General features: G+C 28.6%; 2 protein-coding genes across 3 annotated transcripts in view; one reads left to right on the top strand and one right to left on the bottom strand.

The window, feature by feature from the left end:
* LOC129948110 (uncharacterized) overlaps nt 1-27,941 on the bottom strand; it is a 42,362-nt gene that overhangs the window by 8,377 nt on the left and 6,044 nt on the right. The window lies entirely within an intron of this gene.
* LOC129943384 (sodium/potassium-transporting ATPase subunit beta-2) lies at nt 518-21,094 on the top strand. 2 transcript variants are annotated; one of them, XM_056052789.1, is made up of 6 exons: nt 518-908; nt 17,671-17,811; nt 17,880-17,999; nt 18,153-18,445; nt 18,504-18,672; nt 19,958-21,094. In XM_056052789.1, exons 1-6 carry the CDS (start codon nt 722-724, stop codon nt 20,059-20,061), a joined length of 1,014 nt encoding a protein of 337 aa, XP_055908764.1. In that variant the 5' UTR covers nt 518-721; the 3' UTR covers nt 20,062-21,094. The 2 variants fall into 2 exon arrangements, with proteins under 2 accessions (XP_055908764.1, XP_055908765.1); XM_056052790.1 differs by lacking the exon at nt 518-908 and adding an exon at nt 8,390-9,438.

Raw genomic sequence — 27,941 nt, 5'->3', positions numbered from 1 at the left:
GGACAGGGCTATTAGAACGCACTTTTTTTGTGCCCAGTTTGACGTACTTGCATATCTCGCATACGTATGTACTTAAATCTGCCTGTTAGGACGTTATGCCATCGTTTAAGCAGAATTTACTTATTGTACTATGTAATTGACGACGTGTCAGGCAGTATACGTTATTTTATCAAAACCTCTGATTCGTCAGTACAGTATACAGTACCTATACATGGTATTATGTTTGATTAAGTCTCATCTAAATATTAGTGACAATCTGTGCACAAATTCAAAGTAATGTACAAGAAAGTCAGTCCAATTGTTGCGTTGAATTGCTTTTGAGAGACATTTTGAGACAAAAAAGTAAAAATTATATTAAAAAAAGGAAAATAAAAAGTTGCTAACTAAATTATATGGAGGCTCTATAGATACAAAGTCTGTGTGATATGGTCCCGCATCTTATATATCTCAAATTATAGTACACACTAGAATTGAATTTAATTTTTTCAGATTTTATTAGTGTTCTGGATCGGGACGCGGTCGTTTGGGCAGCAAGCAAAACTTTAACGCGGATTCTTAAAGGAAAGAAAAGTGAAACGCATCTTGCTCCTGCTGCTGCTGCTGTGTTTACCTAAGTGTTTTCTTTTTGGTTTTTCATTAAGAGTGAGAATAGGTGAAGAAAATTCGAAAACATCTAAAACAAAAAAACGAAATAGTTTAATAAGTCTATACACTTCCGATCATGGATTCCAAGGCTAAGGGATTACTTAAAGAATCTAAGAAAAAAACAACACTAGCTGAAGAATCAATTGATGCTTTCCAACAATGCTATTCAAGGCCACCACCTATGTCTAAGAAACAATCATTCAAGGAAATGATATGGCAACCCAATAAAAAACTATTTTTCGGAAGGACATTCTCAAGTTGGGGTAAGTTTTGATTGTGAGGCTTTGAGTATAATAATAAGGAATAATTCACTTTTAGATATTGCTTAAATAGCACCTTGATTTTAATTAAATGGATTTTTTGAATTGTAGAGTAAAGAAGTAAAATATGTGTTATATAATTTATTTTAATCTTTATTTGCACTTACATAGTTGAAATATAGTGTGCAACAATTGTTGTCTTTTGACTTTATAACTTTATTTTAGTTTTAAGATCATTTAAAACGACTTTTAAAAATGTATAGTTATTTATTATGTTGAAAGACTTAAAAAGAGGCTTGGGCCTAACTTAAGTCTTAGCCTAGCTCAATTCCTTGGTAGATAAGGAAGGGGTGGTCGGAATTAGCAAGAAAATGGCTACTCATATGAATTATTGCCATAATGTATAAACGGAAGAAACACAATTGTATGGAGCCCAAAAAACGATATTTTCTGAAAATTTTATCGAACGTAGATAAGCATGTATTTTAAAAAATACGTCAGCGTCTATTGAGTGGTGATGTTACTTATTAAGTTTTTAAATAATTTGGATTAAAAGGCAAATCTTCATCTCGGACTATCGTTAATTTTCGGTTTGAATCAAATCTATACAGTAAATAGTTTTTAAGAATTTATCCTTTGAGCTCAAAATTTTGAAAATTAATTACTATGCTCAAGCTAATTTTTTTACAAATTGCCTTGTTTTTTAAGTTCAAAAATGTTTAAAGGCTTTGTCAAATTTTAAGTCCTCAATTAACGGACTACGATTCTTCTGTGGAAAGTAAAATTGGTCCAAGTGGACGATGAAGAAGGGGGATGTACAAAACAAGTGCCAAGTGAACTCGCTCATGATGAAGGGCTATATATAAAAAGGTCATTGAGCTATGCTATGCTATGCATATCTAATTACATACTTAAGTACCCCATTTGGGTCTACCAAGATATCTAGAAATTAATTATATAGAAAGTAAAAATCTCGATTACTTGCCTTAAATAAGATGTTTTTTTTTATATATCGCACCTCCGGTGCAATATCGACGCAATTGCAATTTTTTCTGAAATTGAGTTAAGAACGCCATAATCTCCCAAATGTCAAGTTTTATCCGTGGTAAAATTGACGTGATTGTATCTTTGCTAGTGCCCAAAAGAGGCCACTTTTTTGTTTGACACAAAAGTTTAAACTATAAAATTTTTCGGAGCAACAAAGTCGTAATGTACCTTGCGCTCCACAATAGTTCAAACCCTTCACAAGCTCAAAAAAGAAACAAGTGAAAGATATAAAAGGCAAGAATATGAACTCTAACTCACTGAATAGTCAGCTATTTTTAGGACTCTTGAAATCGATTCTGTAGGCCTATTTTAGGGCGATATAGTATTTTCAATAAGCAAGCAAACTTTAACCGTGATTCCTGAACATTTAAGAAAATTGCATTTACGTCATTATTGCACCGGAGGTGCGATATGTGTGTATGTAGATTGCAGTTATCAAAGTTATTTAGGAATATTTAAGAGAAAAGTAACAACAAAAAATTAACTTTTCGTCAACGGATGTTTCGAGGAAAAAGTGTTTCCCTTGTGTTGTTGAAAAAACCGTATTTTTGTACTTTAAGATTAGAATATATTGGAAATACTGCTTGGTGCGTTTTGTTTTGATACATTTTATGCGATTTCTTGTTGGTTTAATGGGAATTCACATACATATTACAAAGTTCTTTATTTAGTTCGAATGCATGTGTTATTGAATTCTTAGGCCTTATAATTTCAATTTAAATTAAAGTTAAATTTAATGATTTTGAAATTCGATTCATTTATGAGAGCATCAAATTAATTTAATTACATACAATGAAAAAAGATTAATTTATTTAACAAATATCAACAGAAATTAATATTTGTAAAAATTTTGAATGCAAACATCAAACTCCTTTTTTTTTTTTTTCTTCTAAAACAAGTTTTAAGAATTTTTTTTTGAAACATCAACTTTAGAAACAATATTCAAATATATCCAGCCTTTTCCGCCCCAAAAATACGTACATATACCTTTGAAAACAAGTTTAGTTAAAAAATTTGAGAAGGAATCGTGGAGAAGTTGTTCAACACAATTACAAGAGAAATTTCATTTACAATAGCCTGTATTATCCCTCCGAAAAAAATTCAAATTAAATGTTTGGAGCTAACGGCCTAGATTTCAAAAATAAATTACGGTAAAGACACAAGTGCTTATATTTCACGAATTATATCGTAATCGGAAACTTTTAGGAATCCCGACAAAAAAAAACTATTGCCGTACGTTCGTAGTGAAAATTCTCTTTCACTTTTGCATTACGAATAGATTTCGTGAAACGGTTTTCGATTATGCTTATTATTTTTTCATAGCTCTTAATACATAGTTTTTTCATAAACACCTAGATTTTTGTCGTAAATGAATCGGAAAAATGTATCAGCTTTAATAGAAAAACTCAAGTGCGCAATGTTTTTGCGCTTGCATTTCATTTCAGCAACATACATATATACTCGTAGGCTCATGAATCAATCAAAAATTTATATATGTTAAAAGGTGTAGAATGTCATTGCTTAAGTTAGAAATCTTGCGCAAGAAGAATTTAGTTCTTGATAAATATATAAATGTTGCAACTTATTAAAGATGTCTATTTTAACTTCTCTATTCTGTTAAATCGATGTTGAAACAAAAGCTACTACTCGTTATGTACAATGCACATAAAAACAATAATTTTGTTTTCTCAAATGATTTTAAGTTTTAATATTCTTCGACTCTTGTTAAATAGATTGAAACAAAATCAGATCCCCTGTGAGGTATTTAAATAAACTAAAATAAAATGTCTATTAACACACCAATTAGAATTGTATAGCATTTCTGACAAGGGTTGCTTTTAATCTCTGGCTGGATACCTTTGTGTCAGTGTTTTACATCTAAAATAACAGCTACGATTTCAAAGAAGGAATTCAAAAAATCTGACAAAACAGCTGATTTAGCATGTGTGTTATTTTATTAAATAATGTACCTCGAAATCTAAAAGTTTGCCTTCTTTACTATCTAAAATTAGGCATCCAACTCTTTAATAAGGTATCTCACAATCCACCTATCCAGGATAGCTACAAATAGACCTGAACTTCGCTCTGTATTTCATTTTTTCCGTTAATATAATTCTTCTCTTTTGTACCTTTTAAAACTAGTTTCTAACAAAACTGTTATACACGGCTGGTGCAGTTGTAATTTGAGAGTATACAAAAAGAATGACTTTTGAATGGAGTGGTATATTAATGTTTTATATATGTAGCTTAAATATTACCGGAGAGTCCATCAGGACGAAGGATATTATTCAGTATCTATGAATGAGAAACATATCATGCGCATTTTAGGTCTTTCTCGTAAAAACATAAAACATAAACAAAGAACAAGTGGTTCTCTATCATGATACTAAGAATGCAACAATTTGTTTGTTTTGACGTTAATTTTTTTTTCAAATCTTTGTTTAAAGATCCTGAATGCTTTCATACTCAAACATCTTCATTTTTCTATGTATTGCTCATATGTATCAGTTTTTTTCTTTCATATATGTATACGGTATACAATGTCTATTCTTTTTACAAAGTATGTAGTCCCGGAACTGAACACATCTTAAATGCATTCAACTGTAACAACTTCATTTAGTTCCATATTATAATTTTAGCTTAAATAGGTAAGGTGCATATATTTACTTATATTTTAGTAATAAAATATTGTTTTAAACAGGTGTGAATACAAATATGGTTGAACCTCATTCAAGACCTAGGACCTCATTTTTAGTTTTCTGATAAACCAAAGAATTTCAACAGATTAAGGTGTAAAATTAGTTTGAGAACAATTATGTTAAAATATTTTAACATTAATTTAGGTTGCAAACAAATTTAAAAGGTTTTAAAATATTGTGATTTCACTGGATATTTTTTTATTAATTAAACGTCAAAAACAAGTATTTTAAGCTGTAGTAAATTAATGGATAGACAGCAGATATAAATAAAGACAAAATGACAAATAAAAGATATTTGGGAAGATGTTCTATTTTGATGCATAAAACTTTTTGTTGGCCTTAGAGTTTAATTTTTCCAATTATGTCACACAAACTTCCAGAATTAATAATAAAAACAACAAAATATAGGAATTAGAGCGTAAAAATCCATGCACTGACTAATCGTTATATATTTTGAACAGTTTCCATCAATTTGTTTTTTTTTTTTTTTAATTTATAACCTTAAATAGGAATTTGTTTAAATGTATCCGTACACAAAATCATCAAGTTTTGTTAACTTGTCTCAAAAAAAATTGTTATTTTGTTTAAGATCAACAATTAAATGATAAGCACTCCTAAATAATGTTTTTTAATTTGGAAAAAATTGTATTTTTCTTTAAAGATTTGTTGGCACAATAGATCTTAGGATTTAAATATTATCAATTTAAACTATTGAAGGCCTAGTGAAACAGAACGCGTTTTGGCGGGACTGGAAACAATTTTGCCCGTCATGTTCACTGTCTTTTATTCAAACAGTAGGCGGTCCAGCCCAGCGGACACAATAACAAATGGAAAGCAGCGGTCAAATTGAAGTTGTAGATTGACTTTAAAACGTATAAACAGAAAAAAAAGTTCCTTATCTTCGCTGCTGCTGCTCAGTTTTTTGTTTGCTGGTTCACTGAAAGCTTAAATTCTTTACAAAAAATGTTTAATTTTACTGTTTCAAACGATCACTGCAATTTGTTGGATTCGTTTGCTAAATTTGTTTGTAACAGTTAATTACAAATACAAAGATAAAACAAAGTTTCCTTGACTCTAAGAACTTGGTCAATAGAACGCCCAAAGCCGTCGAGTTCTGTTTGACGTATCCGAACGCGAAAGGCTGTTTGACCAGGCCTTAAAAAGAACTGTTACCTAAAGTGGCCAGTCCTTATAGCTGTTAGTTGAATTATTGTTAAAAATTTTTAAATTACCAACAATTTGTTTCATATACTGAAAAGTTAAGTTTAAAAAATTTAGTTTTGTTAAATATATTTTTAGTCGAAAACTAATTTTTACCAATTTAAGTGGCATTTCTTAAATTTTTACAAATTGTATGAATAAAATTAATATGAGAGATATCAAGACCCGAACATCAATTTTAACAAAATTTGTGTACTATATTTTTATGAAAAACGGACTGTTGGATTTTTATTAAAAAAAAACTACTTAATATCGAAAACAATATTTTTTGTAAAATAAAAAGAATTGGAAGACAAAATTTATACATTTTAAAAGATTTTTGAGTCGTACGAAAATGTGTACAAAGTTTTAGTATTTTTTTTAGGTTTTTATTTTTTGAAAAAAGTGTCAATTTCATTTTTCTCAAAATTGAATTGAATGTTGAAAACAATATTTCTTATAAGCAAAAATTAGTTGGAAGCTACAATCTCAAATTTTGTAAAAGATATTTAAGTCGAAAATCAATGTTTACCAACTTTTGCTAAATTTTGTTCAGGTTTCTAGTTTTTTGTAAAAAAAAAGTCAATTCAATTTTTCTCAAAATTTTACTGAATGTTGACAACAATATTTTTTTAAAGATAAAAGTATTTTAAAGCCAATATCTCAAAGATTTAAAAATATATTTGAGTCGAGAATCAATTTTTACCAACTGTTATTGATTCTTTTGTTTAGGTTTTTATTTTTTGTAAGAAAACTTTCAATTTGATTTTTCTCAAAATTTTTCTAAATGTTAAAAACAATATTTCTTATAAGCTAAAATTAGCTGGAAGCCATAATCTTTAAGTTTTGAAAAGATTTGAATCAAAAATCAATTTTTACCAACTTTTGTAAAATTTTTGTTTATCTTTTTATTTTTTGTAAAAAAAAACTGTCAATTCAATTTTTCTCAAAATTTTACTCAATATTGACACTAATATTTATAAATAGATAAAGTAGTTTAAAACCAATATCTCAGAGTTTTGAAAAGATGTTTGAGTCGAAATTCAATTTCTACCAACTTTGAATAATGTATTTTTTTAGGTTTTTATTTTTTATAATAAAAAATTCTCAAAACTTTACCAAATGTTTAAAACTTTTGTTTTCGTTGCAGAAAATTGTTTTGGAGATAAAATCATTTAGTATTTATAAAATTTTCGAGGTGAAAATTTTTTTTTTAGTTTTTTTGACTTTTAAAAAAAGTCGTTTGGGTTAACCAAAATGTTCACCTTTTTTTTAAACTGCTATGGTAAAAAAATACCGCCGACGCAATTATCTTGAGAGCCCTTTCTGTATCTTTCTGCTTTCTTATCTGTATAACAAAATTTATTTGAAGTCGATGTCTTTTCTGGTTCTGGAGCTATGGACAACGAAAAAAACGTCGCGAACGTACGGACGTACGAACGTACGTACACTCGCACGCACAGACACCTTTTATTTCGACTCTAGGAACCTTGAAACGTCAAAAAATGTCAAAATTTTCAGTTTGACAAATCGGACCCATTATAATAACTTCCTATGCGAAGGTAATAAATTGGTGGCAGCAGTGCTACTTTTTATTTTGTTTTTACCTAAACAAACATAAGTTTTTAAAAAATTTAAATTCAAAGAAGAATTCTAATGAACTTGTGATTTTATATAAATAAACTTAAAATGGCATTACTGTATACATTTAGGTTACGTCTGCTAAGACTTGCATCCAAAATAAATTTAAATTAAATGTGTATGTCAAATATAAAGAAAATTAAATGACATACTTTGTATCCCAGACAGGTGCACTGAATTAGAAATTGTATCTTTCATGAAACGACGAAAATTAACACTTTTCAAAATCTGTTCTTCGATAAAATAAAACAAATGCAAAACTAACGCCACCCTGCATTGGTGGCGCTCCTAGTCTACGTTCAAACCTCGCTCAATTCGTATTATTTCAATCTCGTTTTCAAGTCTCACATCTCACTCAATATTCACACCTATTTGAAATATAACACTTTAAATAAAAATACTACTCATCTCTGAGCTGACGCTGAGCCATCATCATCACCAATACCAAGCCCACCAACCCAACGCAGGTATAGTGCTGATTCACTTTTTCAAATCGCTTTATTACTTTCAGTCCAGCAGAGCAAAGAGCCCAAACATATAGTCTAATGCGTTTGATATATTCTGTACTTTACATTTTATATAAAATAATTTCCTAAAACGAATGTAGTTGTAGGCCAATTTTAACTCTTATTGAACTGGCTGGCGATGATGATGATGATGACCTCTCTGAGCTGAGCTGGCTCTAGCTTTAGCAGCTCTATCCGATAGCCCCATAGCTGGTGCTGACTGTCACTGTAGGTATATACTATATAGAATTAATAGTAAGTAGCACAGTAACACAAAATATTATACGATACGAATACCTCCTATAGTTTGACAGAGTATCATATTTCGAGTGAAATTCAAAGTCAACTGTGCTATGCTTTGGTGCAGGCAAGGCAGAACGCAGAAGGCAGACGTTGTTGTAGTGTTCCTCAAGTTGTTAAGTAAGAAATATCGAAAAAGGCGGTTCCTTCGTATTCGTAGTCTTTCGCTTCGGAACGAACGTTGCACGAAAACACCGCGCTTATAAATGAATTTATATTTCTCATTGTCTTAAGAATAAATATTTCCTAAACAACAATTGACTGATTTTTTTTGTTTGCATCAAATAAAAACACGAACTTTATAACGAACTTGTGTGAACAACTTTAAGGTCTAACTTAAATCGCGCGCTATTGTCTGACGATTTTCAGTTTTAAATCCATCAAGGTGTGGTCGGCATAACATTCAGTAACATTTTTTGAGGTCTTTTCTCTTTTGAGCTGTTGTACAGAGTACAGCCTTTTCAGCAGCAGACATCATTAAAACAGGAAGACCTGCTTTGCTAAATTTGAAATAACAAATCACCCTATAAACAAAAATTCACCCAAAGAAATTTCAAAAAAAAATACCTACAACGAAAAGAAATATGCCTACATACATCTAATAATTTTTGTGTGTTTTATGTCGCATAATTCATCTTCCCCCAAAAACCAAAGATAGAAATATTAAGTCAAACGTTTATTATTGCTTAGTTGGGTCGTGTGCGGAAAAATCAGTGCAACTCGGAGTGCATCACTGCTGGCCATATTAATAGTGAACCATCGCCGGGCGATTGTATACCTGCCTAACTTTCTTTGTGTGTAAACTGCAGAGTCTTAAATGTTTTTCTGACCTAAAATAACCTTTGGAAATTACATAAATTCGAGTTGAAGCTGTCACTAATGATATTTTGATCGTGGCGACATATTAATCGATCGATCGAGCAAGCGAGTGTCTCCGGAGTGTTTGCGAGACCTAAGAAGTGCGAAATTTTTCATTGTAACCGGAAAAAAGGCAACATTTTAATTTATCATACAAAATGTCGAAGTCTCCTCACCTGGATGATTCTTTGTTCGTGCGACAAGCGCGCCCTTTCCACCTTGGCAAATTCCTTTACAATTCAGAAGAGGGAACTGTCATGAACCGTGACAGAACTTCATGGGGTGAGTTTAAATAACTATATGTAGCTATTTTTTATTTCCTAAACAAAATTAACAAAAAGCCCAAAGAGTCTTCTTGCATAATTTCTTTCTAAAAGCGTCTTTAAAATTCATTAGATATGCTGTATCTGTAGGTACAATTTTTTGTTGACGTCTTTTGCTTGTTTCTGTTTATAATTTTGTTATATTTCATATTTTGAGAGCTATGAACATTTATAACAAATTTATTGATCTAAAAATAATTTACCAGAGTGTATAATGTATATACATACATATGTATGTAGGTAATGTTCTTAAGTATAGGAGCTTCTGTTTTAAGTTCTTGACACTTGGCCATAACCCAGATGCACCACCAGCATTCATACATTATTGTTCCCTGTTTCTCTCAGTCTGTTTTTGGTACATATTTCGTATCTTTCGTGTGCCTGTGCATCAAGAAGACCAAAAATACAAAATAATATTGTCTACCTAACCTTACATTTTTCGGATTCTGTTTTAATGTTTGCTTTTAAAAAGAGAACTACCTGACGCTTTCGTTATTTCATAAAAGTAAAATAAAATGCCGACTCTAGAAACATCTGTTGGTATGAGTATCTGTTGGATACATTTAGTAAAGGTATAAATACATAACTTGTTTTTCGTATGATGTTTACAGTCTGTGGCATGTGTCATAGGGCTTGGATTCTGCGTTTAAATTTCTAGGCACACACGCTTTATTCATTGCGTTCTTATGGGTCTTCTCTTGGTTGATATAAGTGTTAGTGAGAGAGTTTACCCTAAAAAAATACCTACACGTTTTTCGTACAATTACTTTCCACTCTTTCTACGTCGCATTTGTTTACAAAACATCACAATCCTCGTAGTGTGAATGTCCTCTAACGACCTGTTTTACCGATGCAGAAAAGTCCTTAATAAAATAGTAATTACGCCATATGCCCTGGTCTGGGTTGAGCATGACACAATGTGCTTAGCAGCTGTTTAAAGGAATTTATTATTTTATTACCCAGTTACAAGAAATATGTATATTAAAATAAACAAATTATAAATTTCTGTTAATTTCATTGTCACTGGGGAATAATAACTATTTTTTCAAGTAAACTTACAAAAGGTAATTTATGTAGTTTAGAGTACTTTTTTAAAACTTGAGTCATAAAAATAGGTGGGTAAGTTTTATATCATGCAGCAATAGTGTGCAGTTTGCAATCATAGATTTTGACAACACAAATATTAAAATAAACGAAAAAAAATAAAGAGGCATACTAAATTTAACATTAAGAAGTTGAATTAGAGTATTTAATAATATAGACAGAATATACCTACTTCATTTATATTTAATTACCTTGTTAAGGTACCCTTCTCAGCCAAATTTGAATTAATAGGCATGAAGTAGGCTAAGAAGTTTTTAAATCTTAAGAAAATTTTAACATTAAATTGTATTTTCATGGAAACATGTTGCTATAATTGTTTAAAAATTTTAAAAAAAATTGATAAAGATCATTGTTTCATCAAATTAATTTTTTACATACTGCGTTGTTATGAATTATTGTCTGATTATTATTTAATTTGTAAATGTTGATGTTTCCTTTTTCTTAGGCAGTTCCTTAAACTATTTCGTTTGAAAATCTGTCTTACTACAATATAAATACTTTGATTCCTTGCCCATGTTTACGTTTTTTAATTCATTTATCATTTTCGAAAAAAAAAACAATGTTTTTCAAAAACATATGTGTTTCAACAAGATAGCACAAACACGTCTCACTTTACAAACAAAAATAATATCCTGCAAAGTAAAGGAAAAAGAGTTTCATAAAACTTGCAAAGTGAAAAGACTTTTCAATATTTTAGATTGGTGTAAGATAGAAATTAATTAATGACGGTCGCTTTGCTTATTCCGCGCATAGATGCAACACCGTGATATTGGACTCTCATATTCTTTTGGCCATTGAATTGTAATTTAATTTCTAGTTTCACTACTCTTTGTTTCCTGTTGTTAAATTTCTTGTACCGATCCTTGTTCTTCAAAACGATTCATTTTTTTTTACAAAATATTTTGCAATGGCTTTTCAAAGTAAACGTATAAACGAAGGCTAAAACGTTGATAGGTTAATAGCCCTATGTAAAATCAGACATTTTTTATGAAGAATCAACGCTTCAACTCTAAATATCGAAATTCATGTTCCTTTGTTAATTTGTCAAAATTTAAAAAAAATTCCTAATAACTATTATTTATTTCATCATTTTCAAGACGGTATATTATGTATACAAACAAAACTAAATGTCAATGTTTACTACAAGTTAACACTTTTTGAAGGAAAGTTTTAATTTCTTTGTTATGATGTTTATTAATATATTTATAAAATTATATGATTACAAAATAATAAGCCTTTAATCTTAACTTGTCGCCGAAGTATTTACACTGCTGTCGTAGACTAGCATGCCTTGAATATCACTGTCACCAATAAAAACAGTCTAGAAAATTTGTATTCAATGTATAATTAAAATAATAATTAAAATTTTACTGCAAAAAAGTTAAGTGTTTAAATAATAACATTAACAGAACCCTACACTTTGATATCAAACTAGATTGCAAAAGTTTTTAAGTGTTTAAAGTTCAAGTTTTAAAATTTAATTGGAATTATATTTATTTTTTGTATTCAACTTTATTATTTCTAAGTTACCTTGCTTCCGTTAAAACGAACGGATTCTGTTAAGTGTTTATAGTTTATAGTCCCAAAAAATTACTATTATAAATTTATAATCTAAAATTTCATCTATAATCTTTAAATAGTAAATAGTTAGTTTTCTTAAATAATTATTTTAAAAATCAATGTCATTCAAACTTTAATCATTTTTCAGAATGTCTAGTTCAGCTGTCTTTAATAGTGAAGGGCTTAGCTCAGAATAGTTGTGTTCAATGCGGCTTATCCCCAAATCTATCGAACAGGGTATTACGTAAAGTGCAACAATTGACTTAGACAATTTTGTACTAAATTTAATTTCCTGTACAAAATTCTGTAAAACTGAACTGCTAATATTAATATCTTTCGATATATTAGTCGTTGAAGTTTATAGTTTAGAAATTTAGTATTATATAAACTTGAACGACTAATAACACATAAGGTAAAGAATATCAATCCTAGAGGTTTGGTTGAAAGTAATTTCATTTAGGAAATTAAATTTGAAATTTATATACAAGAAAATAGCAGAAATGAAAGATTAAAGTAGGTTAAATCACTTTTATAGAGCATTCAATTTTGAGAAAAATCGTTTACCTATCGAAATGATACATTACAAGAAAAATGTAGAAATTTTTTAAAATCCCTTGAGCGATTATTAAATATTTAGATTTAAGTGAACTATTTGTTTAACATTTCCAACAAATTTACACCATGGGGACATACGAAAGTATACAAAAATTATATTTTAATTTTAAGCTCATTGGAGAAATACCATATACATATAAAACTCCATTCGTATGAATTTACAAATTAAACTATCATTCATTTATTCATATATAAAATTCTATTAACCCTTTGTTGCACGAAGTATTAAAATAACTCAAATTAATGAATTAAAATTATGATATGCATTTAATTTAATTTAATTAATTTTCTTGTTGCTGGGTCCAAACACAAAACGTTTTGTTTACGTTGTTTCACCGGTCATCAAAGGGCTTATTCAAATAAGGTATTAAAGATGACTAAGTACTAGCTTCTATTTCAAACTATACATTCCTCTCAATTTTATAGTCAGAATTTAATTACAATACAACCCCAACTTATTACAAAAACAACAGTTTCTGAATCTGTGCTTTGATTTTCTAAGGAATGCAAACTACTGATTCAAGTGCTTGTTGAGTCAGAGTTTGTAGTATTAATTTTTATTCTTTATAAGAAATTTCTTTACTCATAATAACTTCACTTCCCTTAAAAAAGAACACAATGACAAACCAGGCGTCTTAATAAACGAATAGAGAAAACAGATATAATATGAGAGTCAATTGAGCGAAGTCATTTGTACACCCTATATCACTTGATTGACAATACATTATGTTCTTTGTTAACACTCGAAAACAAATACATTTTAAATCGAACAAGAATCTATTAAAATACATAAATGAATCTCAAGAATAAGCTTTTTTGACATCATATCGGCTTTTCCGCCATAGAAAGCGTCATTTTAAAAAGAAAAGGTTGGTTTCAGTAGCCATTTGTTTGCAGTAACGAAGAATTCTAACCAATCCTAGAAAGCTAGGCTTTTTCGCACTTCAAATGTTGGTCGATTTATGTACATACATATATAGGGATACATAAATAGTTGTGCGGGAACCACACCGTGAGGGGGTAAAACAAGCACTTCATTGTGTCTGATAGTTGCGCTATTGGTCCCGTCCATGTTTTTGGCGTTCAATAGTTTACCGATCAGCGACGTTGCAAGCTGCCCTAATGTAAAAGGTAGATATGTATGTTATTGCATTTTTTTTGAACCACTTGCGGCCTTCAAAAATTGTGTGAAAAATAGGCGATCTACACTGAAAACTTACCATCCGTTCCAGTCTGTCGATTTTTATAAAACTTTAACGAAACATTAAAAGCCATATATTGTTTGATACAAAATTTTAAGTCAATATCTTTCTTATAACACTTGAGTTGAACAAATTTTTTTGGCCGTTTTTTAGGTGTTCGTGATTTTTTTTTAAAGTCACTACTTGATTTAAAAAAAAAAAATTAACTGAATGTAAGAAACAATGTTGTGTATATAATAAAACAAGTCTGATTTCAATATCTGCTTTTGTTCCCGACGTTTTTAGTCGAAAACTAAATGTTTGCTTAATTTTAACTGGATTTTTAATTTTTAAACCAGGTTTTAAACAATATAAATAAGTTTAAAGGCAATATCTTAAATTTTTGCCAAGATATTCGAGTTCAAAATCAATTTTTAATATTGTTTTATTTGTTTGTTAAAAAAATTGCTACTGTGGTTTTTCTTAAAATGTTTCTAGATGTTCAAAAACCATAAAATTTTTTGTTCGATATATATTTGGCAAATATTTTTTTGTTCAGTTTTTTTGAGTAAAAAAAACGTCATCATCAAAAAAGGAAAAGAAAAAAAAAACATTGTTTTACGGAATAAAGCTAAATCGAGTGTTTTATGAAAATTGGAGTATTGATTTTCTTTGGATCGCAAAATCAAAACCTTTCGTTTGATTTTTCAAATTAATATCTATCAAATTTCTAGAAGAAACAGTCATCTATCAATTGACGTTGAGTGTTCTGAATATTCGTCTTAAATAAACTTTAAGAGGGAACAGACTCATGTGTCCCAGATAGATGTTCTATTAATTTATTAAGTGATTAATTTCATCAAGGGGTTATGATAAATTGCTAATGCGATTAATATGTCGTATATGAGGTTAGATTTTTATTGAGAGTTCATAAACTGTCTAAAAAAATGTAACTGAACTCTACAAGTTTTTGATACACATTATTTTGTATATTTGTTGTAAATATAAATGTTTCAGCTGAGAATGGTAAGTTACTAAGCTAAAGTTTTGCACTGTTTTATCAACTTTGGTCTTCCTTGAAATAAAAAGTATATGTATATACTTACTTACTGTAGATCCATCAGGGAAAGTGAGAAAGAAAAACATTAAGATAAAAGCGAATTATTTGCTTATTCCTATAATGGCTTCCTATTCGACACATAAGATGAAAGGTCATAAACTTATTTTGTCTGTGGATATCTTTTTTTTGTCTTAATTCGGTTTTTCTAAACGAAATTCGAAAATTTTAAATGTCATACAATTGGCAACCGAACAAATTTGGCGTACTGCAAAAAAGAACATTGCGTTTGATTTTCCTATTTTATATATGCATTTATGTATATACACACCGTCATCGTCGTCGGCAAAAACGATGAAGTAGCGAAAGTCAAGAAGACAACGACGAGACGAAACGTTTATTAATACAAATATATAAACATACCTACTCAGAACCTATATAACTTAAATATCTTATGGTTTTGCATCGCTTTTATATTCAAATCCGCTTAAAAATAGCCCCTCAAAAACAAATTGTATACCTATATATAAATAATTCGTTCTTTGCCAAATCCAACAATAATTTTATTTTATAAATTTAATTTCTTCTCTTTATCTGTATGCATATAATCTAGAGCTACATACATATATCTAGAAGGATGTGCGTTTCAAAAAGAAAAATAGTTACCATTTTTCGTTCTTAAGATCAAAAAGAAGGTTTTTGTCAATCAAATTGTTGTAAAAAAATAAATAGTAAGGAATAAATCAGTCATGTTTTGGAATTAGTTTTATGCCACGATACTTCTGCGTGATGTGTCTGTTGTGGCTCAAAAGCCTATTATAGTCTTGCACGTCAGTCAATGATGATGACTGTTGCCTTCTGAATGAAAAAAGTCGTCCATTCATGGCCTGCAAAAACAGAAAGAAATACTATACACAAAATACTATGAGGGGTTGTGGTTAGAGTGTATTTTAGATTCTAGTGCGACCAAGGATTTCTACATGTGATGGGATAGTGCTTTCCTATAGTTTAAGATCTGTTCGGGTAATACATCTGGAGCACAAAATGTACTTAGTATCACTTGTTGCAAGAAAGAATAATGATATAGGGTTTCCGTAACAGGTTCCATTTTTTTAAATTCAATTAAAAAATGGTGAAAGTTTTACAATTAAAGCTAGCTGTTTTTCAAATAAGTTCCCTTTTTACTTTAAGGTCATTCCAATGATCCACAGTCAGTTCAAGCCATTTAGGAAAAAATTGGTAAAAAAGGGACATACATCCTCATATATGTGTACATGGAAAATTTCATGAAAAGGTTATGGTGCTGCAACCGTACCCTTGACGTCCATTTGGTTAAAGTCGTTTTCCTCCTATTTACAATGAAATAAACATTTATCGTAGAAATATTACCAAAATTAAACCATTTATTGGAAAACCCTGTTTGAATTGAATTTAAATGCTCTTATTATATTAGAACAATATGACAAACAGTACAACAGTCTGAAATATTATGAAAATTCTAAATTTAATTTTATGTACGACAATTTTTGTTAGTCCAACTGGTTTAAGAAAATAAAAAGATTACGCATATGGCACATTGTACAAAATTGTTTTAAACAGTAACATTGTCGTTTTATGAAGCTAAAAATCAATGTCTTTTTTCTTGTTTTACTTTCTTATTTTTTAATGAGTCTTAAAACCATGCAACCTTTTAAATAATTGTTAAACTAAATGGCAGTTAAAAATGTAGGTCTTTACTTAAGTGATTTGATCAGATTTTGTTTGATGAAACCGAGAGATATATTTGTATCAATGGCACCAGGGGCCTGCTTCACTCTTCACTGTGCATAACTTTGCTCTTTTACTTTGCAAATAACGTTTCACCAAAAGCAAATTTGCACAAAGGAAATTATTGAATTGAAAAGTTTTCTTTCAAAATTCGTTTCACCAAACTCAAATTTGCGAAGTGTAAAGTCTTTTTTGAAAAGTTAAAAGATTTCTAATTTTGCAAAGTATTTGTTTTTTTTTGTTTCACCAAAAATATATTTAGAATTTCTAAAAGCTTTTCAGCAATATGCAAAAAGAAATTTTCTCTTTTTTTAATTTGACGAATTAACCAAAGAACATGAATTTTTAATTTTAGAGTGAGAAATCTCAATTTCAAAAATGTATGATTTTATAGAGGTTTTTTTAATCCATCGAAATATTACAAAAAGTAAAATCGAAATTGTTTTGTCTAAAATTGGAAATAAATGACAATTCAATAACCAAAGAAATATATTCTTAAATCCTTGCAACAACTTTTGTGTGGTCGACTCATTTTGCATTATTTACACCAATTAGTTACATACAGCTGTCAGGGTTTTTTTTTGTAATTTTAACCTTGAAGAATTTATGCAACTTTTTAAATTACAAATTAATTGCAAAGTTAAATTGATGAAACACTTTTCACTTTAAAATTAAGTCTAAAAAATGAAAAAGTGTTTTCACTTTTCGAATTTTGCGAAACACTTTTTCAGAATATTATTTTTTCTTAAATTTTCTATATGTGAAGGTTCATATCTAAAAAAAAACGAGTTTAATAAAAATTCCCTGAAATTAGAAAAAAATTTAATGTTTTGTTCAGTTTATTTTCATTACAAACAAAAGTTATTTTTTGAATATTTTTATTAATTTTTTGTTTGTTTCTTTTCAGCGAAAATCGGCATTTTCTATTTTATATTCTATGGAGTTTTAGCTGCTCTAGTTGCCATCTGTATGTGGGTATTCCATCAGACCTTAGATTTAACCGAACCAAAATGGAAGCTTGAAGAATCAATAATTGGAACAAATCCAGGTTTAAAAAACACACACATTTAATACAAAAAATATCAAAAATAAATTGTTTTTATTTATTTCATCTAGGTCTCGGTTTCAGACCATTGCCACCAGAGGAAAATGTAGAGAGCACATTAATTTGGTACAAAGGTACTCAATATGAAAACTACAAACACTGGACAGATTCGCTTAATGAATTCTTAGATGGTAATTCAAAATTTAAATAAGAATAAATAAATTATCATTGTTTTGACCCTGACAATCATATATTTATTTTTGACTCGTCTTCTTATCATCACCTAAAATATTAATTAAAAAATGCTGCCAAGTTAACTTATTTTGTTATTGTTTTTTTTTTAGTTTACAAAGTACCTGGTCTTAAACCAGGAAGAGGTGAAAATATTTTCAACTGTGATTACAATCGACCACCGCCACCTGGACATGTTTGTGATGTTGATATTAAAAGCTGGGATCCATGTACTAAGGAAAATAATTACAGCTATCACAAAAGTGCCCCATGTGTCTTTTTGAAATTGAATAAAATATTCGGTTGGGTTCCACAATTCTATAATGCTACAACTGAATTACCCGCAAAAATGCCAGAGAACTTAAAATCTTATATAGGACAAATTCAAAAAGAAGATGCAAAGAAGGTAGAATTTTTTGATTCCGTTATAATTGTATGTATTTATTATTTATTTTTTTTTCAAGCTGAATACCATTTGGGTATCATGTGAAGGTGAAAATCCAGCTGATCAAGAAAATATTGGTCAAATTGATTATCAACCGATGCAAGGATTTCCTGGATTTTTCTTTCCATACACAAATGCCAAGGGCTATCTGAGTCCTCTTGTAGCTGTCCATTTCCAGCGACCAAAGCGTGAGTTATTTAAAGAATACAAACATTTACACGAGAAATCAAATTTAAAATACACAGAAGTAACAGGAAAAAAACTACACATTTCACAAAGTACAAACAAATATAGTTTTGAGAAAAATTAAATTAAGTTTAACAGATATACAATGTGACGTTTCTTCCTCCCAGATCCAAAGTTAAGAGTTCCATCAAAAAACAATTTTTGAACTCCAATTGTTCGCTGCCAAAATTATAAATTACAGTGGTCTACAAAATCAATTTATTTTCCTCTACCACCGAACAAACCAAAAATGGTTAAAAACCGGGGTTCAAAGTACCAATCTTTATTTTCAGATGAAATCATTTAAGTGTCTCAATTAATTTCCGGACATTCTAATCAGTGTATTCGTATATGAAGTGTTGAACCTTGATTAGTAGCCTCGCGGTTTAGAAAAATATGTTTTAGAATTATAAAAACAAAAACAAATGATTATAACCGTTTAATTTTATCTTTTGAAAACCGTTTTAGCCTAAATGATTCAGCGTTTCTTTAAAGTTTATGTAGGAAAGACAACAAATTGAAACTAATGAAGAGATACGAACTTTTAATGAAATACTAAAAATATTTAATATTTACGGATTGTAGATTTTGAAAATCATCAAGAATTACATTTTAACAAAACTACTTTATCAATCACGTAAACACCAAAAAGGATTTTTTTTCGAATTTTAAAGGCGATATCTAAAAACATGACGTTAAAGAGTGATTTCGAAATTGGATTCGAACGAACCCAATCTAAACTCTTCTTAAATAATAGGAACAATACTTTGTAAACCACTGTAATAAATGATTTTGACTACTTTTTTCTTCAAAACCTTATTTTATGTTTTATACTAAATTATTTCGGTATTATTGTTTCATTTTTCTTTCTTACTCCGAAACCCATTGAAAGGAGTCCATAGTTTTTAATTTTTAGCGTTGTCACAGTATTTTCACACTTTGGTGTCGTAATTTTATAGCAATTTGAGTTTTCCCACGCCCTCTTCACTAAAATATATCCTTGTTACATATTTAAGTACATGAAGGCTTTCATCGATACTGTCTTTTATTTTTTTAAATTTATTTAAGAAAAAATTCTGAACTAAGTTCAATTCTTAATAAAACAAAATGAGAGCTTAATATATGTTTTTGGATTTATCCTCTTAATTCTTTTTCAGCACAACTAGGGCAATTTAAATTTTTAAATAATAAAACATGATTTAAAAATAAATGTATTACTAATTGAACAATTTTTTTTATTATAAATAGGAGGAATCATCATCAATGTTGAATGCAAGGCATGGGCTAAAAATATTCGTTATGATCGCAAAGAAAGAATGGGATCTGTACACTTTGAACTTCTAATTGATTAATAACACTTTTAAGTTATATTTCTCATCAGACTTGAGTAATAGATTAAAACAAAACAACAGACAAAAAACCATCGTGAATGCTTCTTTCTATAAAAATTTAAAATAATAATAATGTATTTTATATAATAATCTATGTAGAAATCTCCTCCTGCCTCTTCACATATTATGTATTTCTCTGTCCATTGCAGAATCTGTTTTGAAAATATTCTTAATGTCAAAATGAATAATATATATAATTTATTTAAGAAATCAATTTAAAAAAATCTTTTATAATGAAAAAACGAATCAAATTACACTAAATTTTTAATAAATAAATATTTAAGCAGAGAATGTCAATAATATACAATAATTAGTAAAAATATTTTATTTAAATTATCAAAACAACTTTTACAAAAAAATACAAATTTTTGCAAATTTATTATTCTCCGACATACAATTTTCCAACCAATATATTCAGATAAATAAATTATTTATGTATGTTTGTATATTGCAAATAAATCGAATTCCGAATCTCGAAATTAAAGAAAAAATATATATTATATAAAATGATTATTAAATTATTTTGCTTATTAAATAAATACATAGAGAGTTAAATTATATTTATTGCTTATAAGTTTATTACAACTAAACTGCCATTAAAATGAAATAAACAATAGTGAGAAAAATAACAACAACAACAAGAACAAAAATCAAATTCAAGTGCAGCTTTTTTTTATAAATTAAACAATAATAATAATTTGTCTCCCTTTTTAAGTTTAATATTTCATTATTTTATTCAGAGAGATATATTATTTATTATTTTTAAGTTAAAATTTGTCTTTTTGTTTAAGAAACAACATTCAATAGTTTTTAAAATAGTACCTTTATCAATTTTAATTTCACAAAACAAAAACGTAAGAAATGATGTTTAAATAATGACAACTTAAATGTAGCTGTCATTTGTATTATTAAGTTAACAAATAAATTTGCTAAGACAGATCAATGAAACAACAACAAATAAATTAAAGTGTACAAAAATATAAAGAAAAATATATGCATGGTCTTAGTTTTGATTTATTTCATATGGAGCTGGCAATTTTATTCATATTCAGTATGATCTCTTTATTTATCGACATAATTACGCCGATAAAAATTAAATGATGAATGATTGCCTACGTCGTTGTGGGTTTCTAGATTTGGAAACTAAAATTAACAACAACATCTACATTGCCTAGCAACAAACTAAAAATATATCAAAGAGTGCTTAAAATTTTGGAATTATTAGGTATTGAGATTGAAAGGCTAAAAAGAATATATTCGGTATTTTTGTTGCTATTTTATTTTTAAAAGGCAATAATCAAACGCAGATATGTACATTTTTATAAGTATTTAGAAATTTTAATGAACATTTTTCAGTAGGATTAGTTTTTTTTGTGGAAAAAATATGTGTAGTAGCTGTATTATCTATTTACTGGTTGAGGTTGTTTAGAGAGCAATGATCTTTACTGCAAACTTTAATCTAATTAAGAATTTAAGAGAAACCATTTCGAGATGTTCATTATGTTTATTTAAATATACTAAAGCGTAGATAGTGAGTAATAATTCTAATTTTCTCCTTGAAAACTCACTTATGTAGATCTGAAAAATATATTTAATTATTACCTATCATTGAAAACTATAAATCCGTACGTTATCGTACTCATAACTTTTTTGTATGAAATTAAAGTACACATGAGACTGTGTCGCTCTTCTTTTCTGTAAGCTTTGCCATTTTCGACATACTGGTAGAAAAAGGATAGATTTGTAATTAAAAAAATGGTTAAGCGGCCCGTACTACGTTCTTGGTAAGAGTTAAGGATAAACCGCAAACATTTTATATGGACAAACTTAAAGTGCCTGTGCCTTGGACTAAAAAATTATCTTGCAATAATTAGAAAGATAGACAATACAAATCTCCCATGTCAAGTTGAAAAAAAAATAATTATAATTATATTTGTTTACAATACCAAATACAAAATAGCGATGGACTTGTAGTTTGACTGAGGACTGCTTTTTTTTGTTCAAACAATGCAGTTGACTGCAAATGAAGTACATATGTATGTTGTCTAAAAAAAAATTTAATTTTTTAACTACCAAACAAAATGTTTTTATACGTGTATTAAATGATATATGTATGTATGTACACATGTATTTTACATTATGAACATATGAAAAAGGAACCAAATGTTCTAATATAGTCACGTTTTTGATCAATCATGAATCAAATTTTGTCTTCAAAAAAGTCAACAAAAAATTTATTCGGGTAAATTTAAAGCAACTAAAATAAGATTTTTTTGTATTTTAGGACCATATTTTTGAATTATTATTGTCAAAATGAATAAATTGTTGAAGAAACCCAAAAAAATTATATATGAAAATAAAGGTTGTGAACTAAGCCACTTTATTGGTGCCAAAAAAAATTAATATCATCATTGAATTTTAAAAGCTATTATTGTACAAATGTTTGCCTAAAACATGCTGTTATTCAAAGGTTTGATTAAAAATAACTCAAAATATGTAAATCATAGAAATGTAATTTTAGTTTCATTCAAAAGATATTTTTGACACCTTTATTTTAATACCTTTTTGATTTTTCTAACTTTTCTGTATCCAAAGATATTAGCATTTATGTCGAAAAAGTGCTGATTTTTAATGGTTGGACATTTCAAACTTCAATCTCAAATATCTCAGATCTCCCATGAGTTATCGACAAAATATTTTTGCAAATATATCCGTCTTAGAACAACCTTTAATTTGATACCAAATTCATTGGTGTACACTCCGGGCCGGATGTCCCTTATAAAATTAGCAATCTCCTTTGTATTGTTTATGTACGGTTAGACATACATAATTACATCATAAAAAATGTTTTGTTTACGGATAGAAGCAAATTTTTCTTGAAAGGATCAAACAGACAAATGTTTGTGTGGAGAAAAACAAATAAAAAATTTTCCCATTAACGTGCACGGGCAACTCTAAAGCATGGCGGTTATTCGGTCAAGTAGGTCGAATTCTGGTGTTGGAATCTTAAACTTTGTTGAAGGTAAAATGGACCAAAATGGTTACATCAACATAAGGTGTCAATCGTCAAGAAGCTGAAAATACAAGCCAATTTTATCTTCTATCAAGACAACGACCCTTAACATCTTACACATAAAGGTCGTGGTTGTTATATAAATGTCCCAAATGCTTAAAACACCTTCACTGTCCTCCGATTTAAATGTAATTGTGCATATTTAGGACGAACTGGGACCTTGAGCCGGTAAAAGAAATTTTCAAAATATTCACTAGCTTAAGACCGGTCTAAAAGAAGAAACCCAAAAAATACTCGCAGAATTTTGTTCAAAACCGGTATCTTCGATGGTTCGACACCTTGATGCGGTATTTAAATCAAAAGGATACACCACAAAGTACTGATTACAATTTGTCCCATTATTTGTGGGGCATGGAATTATAAGGTTGTATCACTTTTTTGTTAATTGTTTTTGAATAGTTATTAAAAATGTTGTTTTTTGTTTACTTAAATAAATATGAGTTCCTTATTGAGAAAATATAATGTTTAAATTTCACACCACCTATATATACATATTTAATTTCCAAAATTCTCTGCTTCTATGTTAGATTAGTCGTGGGAGGCACTGTACATTTTAAGACGTTGTTAATGGATTTAAATATTGGTTTTTTGATACTTAAGCCACGTTCTAAATAAAATTTTATGACGACTTTAAGTTCATGTTTTTGATTTATATTACCTGCATTTTCTTGCAAAAGGGAAAAATAATTGAATTTACAATGCAGATTTCATGTTTCTACTCAAGACTGTAGTCTGTCAATATTTTTTCAAATTAATTTCGTTCTCCTGAAATTTTTAAATGAACGTACAGTGACTTTTGTTCAGGCTTAAAAATAAAACAATTAATCAAAATTTTTTTCTACAAATAGTATTAAAAAAAAAATTCATGAAATGTTGTCAAACTGTTTGAGATCCTTTAAATATGCTGTCACTCTGATTCTTAAAAACAGATTAAATTCGAATCTACTAATATGGTATCTACATTAGGTACTACAAGTTAAAAATTAGTCATGAAATTCCAGTTTAAAATAACTGCACATCTTTCTTAAGTCGACACCTCTCAAGCACGTGTTGTAAATTCCCCCTATCTTTCCACGCTAACGTCATTAAAACAAGACTAGACTTAACAACAGCTGTATAAGTTTTGAATTTAAATTAGAAAAAAAAGCTTTAACCAATCTCCATTAAAACTCGAACCTAAAGAGTGTGTTATATGAATGACATTTTCCAACCAAACAAATCAACATGTGTATGCCCAATATTTCAAATGAAGTCCAATGCCCTAAGCACTTCCTCATTGAATTACGTATTTTCATTTATACCTATAAGGTATCACAAAACAGAGAAAACTACAAGATAGACAAATTACCCTTCATTTAGAAGAATTGACGCCCATAAGTTTGCAATTAACAATAAAACTGCAGCAGTCGATAAAAATAACAATATTTTTATTTAATCATTTTCAAGTGCTCATCTACAAATAATAATGAGTGAGTTTGATTAATGATTATTTTTCTAGATGTATCTACCTGATGGTGCTTAGATACATTCTGAGGTGTTTTTTTTTTTTTTAATTGATGATTTCCCATTTCTTCCATCAAGGTACCAATAACTAGTTAGAACTCAAGAATATAAAAAAGTATAAACTTGTTTAGATCCTTCTCTATCTCTGTCTAGCACAGATAGCTTGGTAATGACTTTTTAGGGCTTGGATCGGAAAATAGGTAAAAATAAAGTAGGAAGGTGTAGGTTCGTACGTATCTAAAGCAGTTTTAGTTACTCAAGTCAGGTTTAAGTTGGTTATTTTTTTATTTTTTTCATTTTCTGACTCTATAATAATTGTGTTTTTTTTTTGTCAGGAAGGTAAATAATGTTTACAAGGGCAGGCCAAAGCAGAGGTGGACTGCTCTATCAATTTTCTATTAGGTATTTTGTTCTGATGTTGGGCTTGAGTGATTTGTGATTTTCAGGTGAAATACTCGTAAAAGTATTTGATTTGTATTTTTATTATCGTGAAATTCGTATAAGTAGGTACAATGTTGCAATATTGGCATTTTATATATCTTTTGGTTTAACATGTGATTGTTAATTGATATTATTGGTAAGATATTCATATTATCAGAAGTATGATTGAGTGCTCCGATTATAATTGGTTTTATTTGGTAAAATAGGTTTTTTATTCGTATATGATGGATTTTATTTTCGACAAAAACTAGTACCAATTGGAATTGAAATATCTATTAACACCTTAAATAGCATAATGACAAATGCACAAATTTGGAATTACTCAAGATCTTATTGGATTTTAAGAGTTTTGACATGTGCATATTTTTAGACTTAAGTTAAGTATATCTATAACCAAGGTCTTACAACTCTTTTTTTGGCGCTGGAATAGGTGACTTTTTCAGAAGTAAATATTTACATATATAACTATTATGTACGTGAAAAAAACATTGTGGCATGAACGTTGTTTATAATATATGTGTGCGTGTAATGGTTATAGGGTTAACCAATTTTTGTAAGGTTCTTATATATGTATATAGGCATAATATCGATTGATAACTTTATGTTAAAGTTGATTTGAATTTTTACTTGATTGTTTTCACGTTAATTTGATTTTTTATTATGAATTGGCTTAAGATTGTAGTTTTGGAAACAAAAATTATATTTTAAAAAAATGTAAACAATTTTTAAAGTTGAGCATGGGTATATGTACTTTGAAAGCCATGATAGTTAAAACAACAATGCTAAATACAATCAAATAGGTGGTAAGTCTCTAAATAGCTCGACATTTTTTGGTCGAGTAACACATACGAGAGTATTTGATTTTGATATTGTTCATTTGGAACATTTTGTATGAAGTTGATTTCCAACATCAGCTTAAATAGACTTTGTTTAGTAATTCATCATAAACTTGGAGAATCTTTGATCTATTGAACTTATTTTCTTTATATGTACACATATGACGGTACTTCAACTTAAATCACTGGAACTGAGGCATTATTTAAGGAAGCGAGTTCTTATAAGATTTGTCCTATAAATTAAAGAAAAGTTTCAAGTTCTCTTAAAAAAAGTAATAAAATTTATAAATACACAGAAAAATAAATATGAGTGAATATTAATATTTAATTGTTTACTAGCATATATTTAACAAAAACACCGCAAGTGCTAAGAAGTCCTCATAAAAGTTGATAAAACAGGTAAGTTTGATTCATTTATTAAGAATTCTTAGATTTTCGGAAAATCTTGTTTGAACAAAAAAAAAGTAAAACACTCAAAAGAGTCTTTCATACACACTTATTCATAAGGTCGTTTTAAGTAACCAACTTAACAATTCCTAAACGAATCACTCAGACACAATATTTATTTTAGAAAGAAACAACAACGTAGCAATTTAATCCTGTTAGATTATTTTTTTGAAAAAAATACTTGCTAAAGCAAGGTTTTTAACTAAGCTAAATATTCACTCATTCGAATTTTTAAAATATACATACGTTTTTTTAATTTATTAACTTCTCATAAGAAGTTTTGGTAATGGGTGTGATTTGTCGATTTGAAAATTTTGATATATCTCGACGCTTTTATCTCCAAAACAATTGTATGCAATGAAAAATAACGTTTTCACATCTGCTAAAATTTTGAGACAAATCGAATTGACAGTTTTTTTATAAGAAATAAAAACCTAAAAAAAACATTACCTACTAAAATTTGGAAACAATTGATTTTCAACTAAAGTATCTTATTATTGTTAAAGATATTTGCTTCGAATTTATTTCATCTTATAAATAAATACTGTTTTCAATATTCAGTAAAATATTGAGAAAAATCGTATTGACAGTTTTCTTACAAAAATAAAAACCTTAAAAAACATTACTAAAAGTTGGTAAAAATTGATTTTCAACTTATGCAAGTATCTTCTTAAATATTTAAAATCTGGGATAATTTTATTTCATAGAAATTGTTGTGTTGAACATTAAAAAAATCATGAAAATTCGACATTCAGTTGCTTACATAAAAATTAAGATCTACAAAAAATAGTACGCGAATTTTGCAAAAATGTGTGTTCGATTTTCGATATATGTACATACTCGTACATACATATGTACGTACATATATCGTGAATATGAAGGCATTGATTTCAAAACTATTTCATTCTAAGTATGCTAAATTTTCTTAGAAAAATCAAATCTGTATTTGTTTACATAAGTTCAAGAAATGCTACTTAAATTGGTAGAAATTGGTTTTCGACTAAAAATCTCGTTTAGGTAAATAGATTTTGTAATGAAACTGTTTCATCATAAATGTTAAATTTTTAATTAATTTCATAAAACAAAAATCAACTGACAACTTTTTTACCAAAACACGAAATCCTATAAAAACAGCAAAAAACTGATAGAAAATGGTTTTCAACTCAAGTATTAGAGAACAAAGAAAAATATTGACCTAAAATTATTTATCTCACACAAAATACCAATTGCTATGAATATTTTGTTAAAGTTTATAAGGAAAAACATTTGACATGGTGATTTGTTGTATAAACTTATTTCCTAAATCCATATAGGATAAAGGTAGGTTGTAGCTGATTCCCCCTTTTTCTGTTTCTGCTTAGTCCCATACTAAAACACATGTTCATGAAATCATTGCAACAAACGGGTTTTATTTATTATTAGAAGATACAGCAAGTTTAGCAGCAATTGCATTTTACAATATGTCAATATCTATAAAACCTCTCTTTCATTCTCCCAGTCCAGTCTCCCTCTTCATAGTATCATATCACACTTTCAACAAA

The sequence above is a fragment of the Eupeodes corollae genome, chromosome 1 (assembly GCF_945859685.1).
Source record: "Eupeodes corollae chromosome 1, idEupCoro1.1, whole genome shotgun sequence".
Classification (NCBI taxonomy): Eukaryota; Metazoa; Arthropoda; class Insecta; order Diptera; family Syrphidae; genus Eupeodes; species Eupeodes corollae.
Note: the sequence above shows the minus strand (reverse complement) of the source record. Positions and strands in the feature narration are given on the sequence as shown.